At 51.4% G+C, this 7,180-nt stretch overlaps 1 protein-coding gene across 1 annotated transcript; it reads right to left on the bottom strand.

Annotated features, from left to right (window-relative positions):
• Positions 1-2,527: 2,527 nt before the first annotated feature.
• On the bottom strand, positions 2,528-6,949 carry LOC144937364 (uncharacterized). The gene is made up of 3 exons (XM_078864703.1): positions 6,265-6,949; positions 4,079-4,161; positions 2,528-2,780 (listed from the first exon to the last, which is right to left on the bottom strand). Exons 1-3 carry the CDS (start codon positions 6,492-6,494, stop codon positions 2,641-2,643), a joined length of 453 nt encoding a protein of 150 aa, XP_078720829.1. The 5' UTR covers positions 6,495-6,949; the 3' UTR covers positions 2,528-2,640.
• Positions 6,950-7,180: the final 231 nt, after the last annotated feature.

The following is a 7,180-nucleotide window of genomic DNA, read 5'->3' on the forward strand; positions in this document are numbered from 1 at the left end:
GCAGCCCATCGTTCCTCCTCAATGCTTAAACGTACCACTTGAGGAAACATAAAGAGTGGCCGTTTCCATAGATACATGTTCTACCATGACTATGTAATGACAATAGAGCCTGCATGCGGTATGAGGGGACTAGGGGCCACGGGAGGTGATGACAGGGAAGGCAGCCGACAGTACGAGTGCACTAGTGGCCACGGGAGGTAATGACAGGGGTATCAGTTGTGAGTGTGAAGGGACTGGTAGCTACGGGAATGTACGAGAAGAGAGTGTGGTCAGGTAACGGAAGAGGATGGTAGAGTCTGCCAGTAGAGGGAGTGTCCAGAGTCAGCGAGAATGATCAAGAAAGGGGGCGTTGCCTCGTGTAGAGATATAGGGAGATGCGAGGGAGACTCGGGGCTGTTGCAGTAGGATCTCCGCCTGATGTCAAGTGAACGTGTCTTCAATAAAGTGCCATCTCAAGAGAAGTGTGTCGAGTCGTCATTACAATTAGATGGAATTTTCATCACTGAGTCAGAACAGCCAAAGGAGTTCACCCAACGCCCAATGCTCATTTGAGCCGGGAGACTCGGACATTTTCTCGTGGAAAGTCCGTGCCCGAAGAAAACCCAAACAAGTGGAGGAAAAATACTCAAACACTGCTATACAACTAGGTCAGAAACCGACTTGCTGTACTGGCTCACACATGGCTGCCCAGCAATTGTTTTTGCCCATGGTCAGACCAGGAATTATTTTAAAAGTGGTGCTTTAACACCGGGGCTCTGCTACAGGTGCCGCGGCATGGACGCTACTTTTTACATTGCGTGGACAGCCGGACCTCAGCACCATTCCAGTTACGGTGCAGGTCCAGCAGATTTTAAATTGGTCATGAAAATGAGCTGAAATATCCTGGAATGTATTGTCCTAATTCTCAGCAGAGATGTGACAGCATCCCCTCTCTTGTGTTTGCTCATGCATTCTGCATAAGCAGAATAGCACCCCGTATAACGACAGGAGACTATCCTTTCAAGGGCGAGCAGTTCTCTATCAAAGTCATGTGAGCTTTGGCCAGGAATTCAGAGTACAACTAAGTGCTCTTGATATGGGCTGAGTTTTGGGCATTAATATTGAACGTTAAGAATATTAAAGGTGCCTTATTTTGGCTCTCTATGCAATAATGCATAAATTGGCAAATGTCTGTACTGTATATACTATGTAATCTGAATATATGTGGCGACTGCTCATGCCAATTCTTATTTACGTAACAGAAAAAATGTAACTATACAATGAAATATAATAGTGTGTGGAACGTATGTATAAAATTTAAAAGTAAACATTTGCATAATTTAATTTAATGTGACAATTATACAAATTACAAGGTCACAATGACATCATATTTTCGAACACGTCATGGTCACATTTCCATAAGTCATAATGTTGAACATGTCATGGGCTTTCAGGTGAGGTGCAACGTATTGATATGGACTTATGGAAATGTGATCATATATCAAGAAGCTGCACTTGTGGGTGGATACATGTGGAGTGGTGTTATTTCACGCGGGCAACTTCTTTTCTCCTGTGTCACTTTCATTCGAACAGAACTCCTCGCGTTCAACACCACGTAACTCCGTCGCAACTCTCCCGCTTGCGCTGCTCGCCTGCTCCACTCCGCTCGCTTTGCTCACTCTGCTCTCTCTAAGCCTCTCCACTGCTAGCCTGCCCTCTCTCCCTCTCCTAGCCTCTCCACTGCTAGCCTGCTCTCTCTCCTAGGCTCTCCACTGCAAGCCTGCTCTCTCTCCTATTCTCTCCACTGCTAGCCTGCTTTCTCTCTCTCACTCTCCTAGCCTCTCCGCTGCTAGCATATCACCACACGCTCTGGTTGCTTCCCACCGTACACTCTGCGAGCTTCTCCACTACGAGCCTCTCACTATATACTCTGCTAGCTTCTCCACTACTATCCTCTCACTATATACTCTGCTAGCTTCTCTACTGCTAGTCTCTCGCTATATACTCTGCTAGCTTCTCTACTGCTAGCCTCTCGCTATATACTCTGCTAGCTTTACTTGTGTTCACTCTTCTCTTCACTCCAACCAACTCAACTCCCTGCCTCACACGTTCCGCATTTATCCTGCTCCTCATTAAACGCCCTAATTACGTCGCCTCTCGCAAGTTGCTTCCGCTGCTATCGCCTCAATCTGCAGAGTCCGAGGCGCCTACACCGTGTCTGCATCTGCAGCCAGCCAATCACTGCTATGCATCTTAATTGGTCGTCTCTCTCTGGATTACTCTCTCACCCCACCTGTTTGCCCTGACGTGACTTCACTTTCCACGGCTCACACGTGCATGCACACTATTTGCAAAACCCTGTGCGCGTTACGCCCCCCCCCCCCCACCATGATTAAAAATCTAGCCGTCTCGGCTAACCTGAAATACAACTACGTAACGCGCGAATCTATTACACAGGTTATAACAACAATAACACAACAGCAACGAAAACAACAATAATAAATACGCGTGTATGTACAGGTGTGTGCAATGCAGTCTGTCTCTTTGAATGCTCTCGCATTCCTCAATGAAAAACAGTCCTGCGTGAGCAGGTTGCCACCGCCAGTCTATTACCATGAACCAGGTTCCGCACAGCTGGAGGAAGAGACGGCTCAGCGCTTGCTAGAGAGCCATGTCTCTTTCCCAATGAACCATGAGCCTCTTGTGGGTCCCGGTCGTGCGAAAACGAGCAACCCGGTTGCGGCTGGTCCTCCGACTCGGAATCCGGCTGGTTGGTTCGCCTTGCCATAGTCGTTGCGAACCTGTGGGTGTAAGGTGACAAGGCTTCTGAGGCGCGTCTACTTGGGGCGGCGTGACAGGCTCGTCAGACGCATCTGACACAGGCCGTTTCGGGATGGGAGATGACACATCGTAAATCGGTGGCTTAAATTTCTTCAAACGTGACGGCCGCACATATCACTGGCATTGCCCGAATTGAATACGCATGCACTGGGGTCGACGAACATCAACGACCTCCACCGGCCCTTGCCACGGGCGATGTAGTTTGGGTGACGTGCCCACCGGCACCATGGGGAAATAGAGCCATGCCTTGTCACCTTTTGCCACGGTTCGCGTGGAGGTTGCGTACCCCGCAAGTGCTCGTTGGCCGCCTGATGCATGGGAACCGGTACGGCCGACACCTTACCCGATGGACGCACGCCAAATTTCACCAACGCGGGAGCCTCAGGCTCCCGCCCATACATCAAATAGAAGGGTGAACACGCCGTCGAGGCGTGTGGGGCCAATCTGTAGGTTGCCAGAATGCTTGGGATGTGCAAATCCCAGTCGGTTTGTGCCGCATTAACTTGTTGACACAACAAAGATGTCAAGGTTCGATGTAAGCGCTCAACCATCCCGTCTGTTTGTGGGTGGTATGGGGAAGTCCGAATCTTTTTAGTGCCGAGGGAATCACACACTTCCTTTAACAGCTTCGATGAAAAATGTTTACCCTGGTCAGTGAGCAATTGCTCTGGTGCACCCTTGTCCAGCAGATACCCATACAGAAAGGCTTCGGTTATGGACGCCGCCGATTGGTCGACCAACGGCCACGCCATCGGCCACCAGGTGAGATACTCAAACCCTACTACCAATAATTGTGCCCCCTCTGGGGAATGGGAAATGAACACAAAATGTCCAATGCCACCAATTCGTTGACCCGAGAAACTTTTATGGACTGCAGCGGCACCTTGTACGGTTGCGCGGGCGCCTTCAGGGCAAGCTTTAACGAACAAGTGGACATCATTGTCCATACACGGCCAATAGAAAGCCCTCTTTAAAGTCAACGACGTTTTCTTTACTCCGAAATGCATCAATTTATCATGCATCGTGTGCACAAGTCTGCTTCGTAGGCTCGTAGGCACAACAATACAACATTTTTGAAGCTCGACGTCCCATTGCAAGAGGAGTCCATCCATGAGCCGTAAAAAGGGGCGCTCAACTGACATCGGTGTCCAGGAAGCCTGGCGCCGCAATCTCAACAGGGAAGAATCCTCCACCTGTAAGCATCCCCACTCACTGCAATCGAGCCCCAAAATGCAATCGTCCGGCGCGTGCACCTCACCTGTCGGGCCCATAACGGCTGCGGCGACCGTATCAGGGGCCGTCTGCAATGGCAGCCCACACCACGACGAGCCCACCATGTACCTGCATGAGTCGGGCGGTAGAGGCAGGCACGACAGCGCATCCGCGTTAACGTGGTGGGTCCCCTTCCTATACTGCACAGAAAAGGAGTACGCTTGCAAAATTTCCATCCAACGGGCCATTTGGCCGGAGGGTTGGTCTACACGCAGAAAATTCTGAAGTGCAGCATGGTCAGATCGGACAAAGATGTCCTTGCCGTACAGATACAGACGATACAACTGCATAAAATGGACCATGGCAAGCAGCTCCCTGCGTGTAACACAATACCTCTGCTCAGCAGGGGACAAAACACAGCTGCCATACGCACCCGTCTCTCCACTCTGACCACCACCTGGGACAAGATGGTGCTGATACCCGTATCACTAGCGTCAGTGTCGAAGATGAATGTCTTAGAGAAATCTGGGTAAACAAGCGGCGGTGCATCGGCCAGCATGTCCCGAAGCACTTCAAAGGAATCCTGCTGCGCCTTGTTCCAATGGAACTTGTGTCCCTTAGCTGTTATTCATGGAGCGGTGTCGCGATCATTGCGAAATTCTTAACAAACTTGTGTGCACGCAGCTCGTCTTCTCCGGATCCGTAGCAACTCCCGACGCACTAACCACATGACCCAAATACTTAACTGATGTCTGTAGCAAGTGACATTTTTGTGGCTTAAATTTGAATTTAGCATCCTGCACCCGGGAAAAAATAGAGCGCAGCCGCTGCAAGTGCTCGTCGAAATTTCCTCATACAAATAAATAAGGCATGATTCCCATTGCAACGCTGATAAAACCAATTCCATAAGGTGCTGAAAGGTGGCCGGCGTGGAGTGGAGTCCCATTGGAAGGACATTGAAGTGATTCCTCATCCAAAGGCAATTGCCAAAATCCCGACAAAAGATCGAGGGTCGAGAAGAAACATGCACTGGACAAGGCATCCGAAGAATCGTCCATGTGCAGAAGCGGGTATGCATCCGCAACAGAAACCTTATTAAAGTTTCCTGAAATTCACACGAAAAAATCGCAACAACCCGTCACGCTTTTTGACTAATACAATGGGCACCCCCCAAGGGTTGGTGGAGGGAGAGACAATGTCTTGTGCCAACATCTCGTCCACCGTCTGCCAAATGCAATTTTTTTTCACGTGGGCTCATCCTGTGGGAGTTCAATAGCATCGGAGGCGCGTTCCCCATATCATTATGATGCTGTAATAGGGTTGTTCGGCCTATATCGTATTTGCTGTCACTTTAAACGTCTTTAAACTCATGCAAAAGCCGGCGAAGTCGCGCCCACTGCTCGGATGTGAATTCCCAATTATCCTCACACAACTGCTGCAGCCACTCGGGTTTAGCATCGCATATCGGCAACCCCTGTGCCAACTCCCCTGACATCGGCGTATGCCCTGCATTAACGACTTAAATGAAGGGGTCGCTATTTGATGACACCACAGTCAATGCCCCCACTAAAGAGGGTGTCCGCGACACCGCATTCGAGGGTGTCAACAAGACTCCCTCCGCCGTGTTTATGCAGCCGTAAGCATCTGCGTGGCTGGTGGAATGCGTACTGTGCGGCAAACCATAGCCTGCATAACAGCATTGATCGCGATATGCTTTGTAGATGTTTTAAAGAAATCCAGGCATTGTCCCGATGGCATCTCAATACAGCCCTTATCCAGCCGAATGTTAAGGGGCATCCTGCGCAAGAAATCCACGCCCAATAAACACGGCACAGCCTAAGTCATGGAAACCAACACAGGGCCATCCATGCGTACATCTCCGTTTTGTACCGTAGCAATCATGCGACCCACAATCCCGAGACTACCACCATTTTCCGCAATACATGCCCTATCCACCTGCTCTTGTGGCTGGGGTGAGGCCGGCAATGATCGGAACGTCGACAGCGAAATGAGGGTAGCCGAAGCACCCGTGTCGATTACCACTTGGATCTCTACACACTGAATAACCGCCATAATGTCCGACGAACCCGGCGCGGCACTGAACGCCCGATACGCCAACGCACACCATTTACCATCATAAAATAACCCATCGGGATGAGCGGTAACAGGGCAACGTGGGGCAGATGAATGATGGGAATGAAATGGCCATGTGCATGATGTGTCGCGACTCGCCTGTAGTCCTTGGAACGAGAAGTTGACGTTGGAGGTCGCAGGAGCCAGCAGTTCCTGGCGATGTGGCCCGTCCGCCCGCAGTTGTAGCACAGCGGTCCGTACCGTGGTGGCCACTCAACCGGCGACCGACCTCCTCGCATCTCTGCACGTTGTGGACTTGAAGACCGGGCTGCATATCCTGAGCTGCTGTCGCTGGCCGTTGAGTCCCCTTTCACCGTTGTGTACGCCATCGCAGCTGGCTCTTTCCTGAGGCCCAAATGCACCTGAATGTTCTTCGCTAGTTGGAGGGATGATAGGTCGTTGTCAGTGGCGACGGAGAGGATGACCCCAATTATTTTGCCACCATCAAGAGCCGCTCCAGGGCGAGCGAGTCGAGAGCTGCCTGATCCATGGAGGGATAGGCCGCCCGTCCGAGGGCTAATAGAGCGCTGTGGAACGCCAAGGGTAATTCTGTGGCCCCTCGCTTTCTAAGCTGGAGCATACTTCGGATTGTCGACGGTGGTTCGAAAATAGCCGCCATCGCAGTGCAGGCATCGGCGAGTGACGATCGATCAGTCTTGGGGACGGAATAGAAGGCGGCCAGCGAGTCATCGTTGAGGGCCGTCGGCAGGGCCCACAACGCCTCACGGTCCGACCAGTCGATGGAGCGATATGCTGATTCAAAGCGGCGATGAAATGCCGTCCAGTCGCCCTCGGTCACGGAAAATGCACGGACTTGCGGCAGCCGGCGTAAGGGAGCTGTGTGCACCGTCGGCGAAGTCGATGTCGAGTCCGACATGACCGCTGCAATGGTGGTTCCCATGCCCGCTCGTTCGGACACAATCGGTATTGTGGAAACGACGTGAAGAGCAGTCGCATCCGTCGCCACCCCCGTACACGTCGTCCGGCCTGCCGCCATCAGCATGATGAACATGTA

Source organism: Lampetra fluviatilis, chromosome 1, assembly GCF_964198595.1.
Source record: "Lampetra fluviatilis chromosome 1, kcLamFluv1.1, whole genome shotgun sequence".
Lineage (NCBI taxonomy): Eukaryota > Metazoa > Chordata > Hyperoartia > Petromyzontiformes > Petromyzontidae > Lampetra > Lampetra fluviatilis.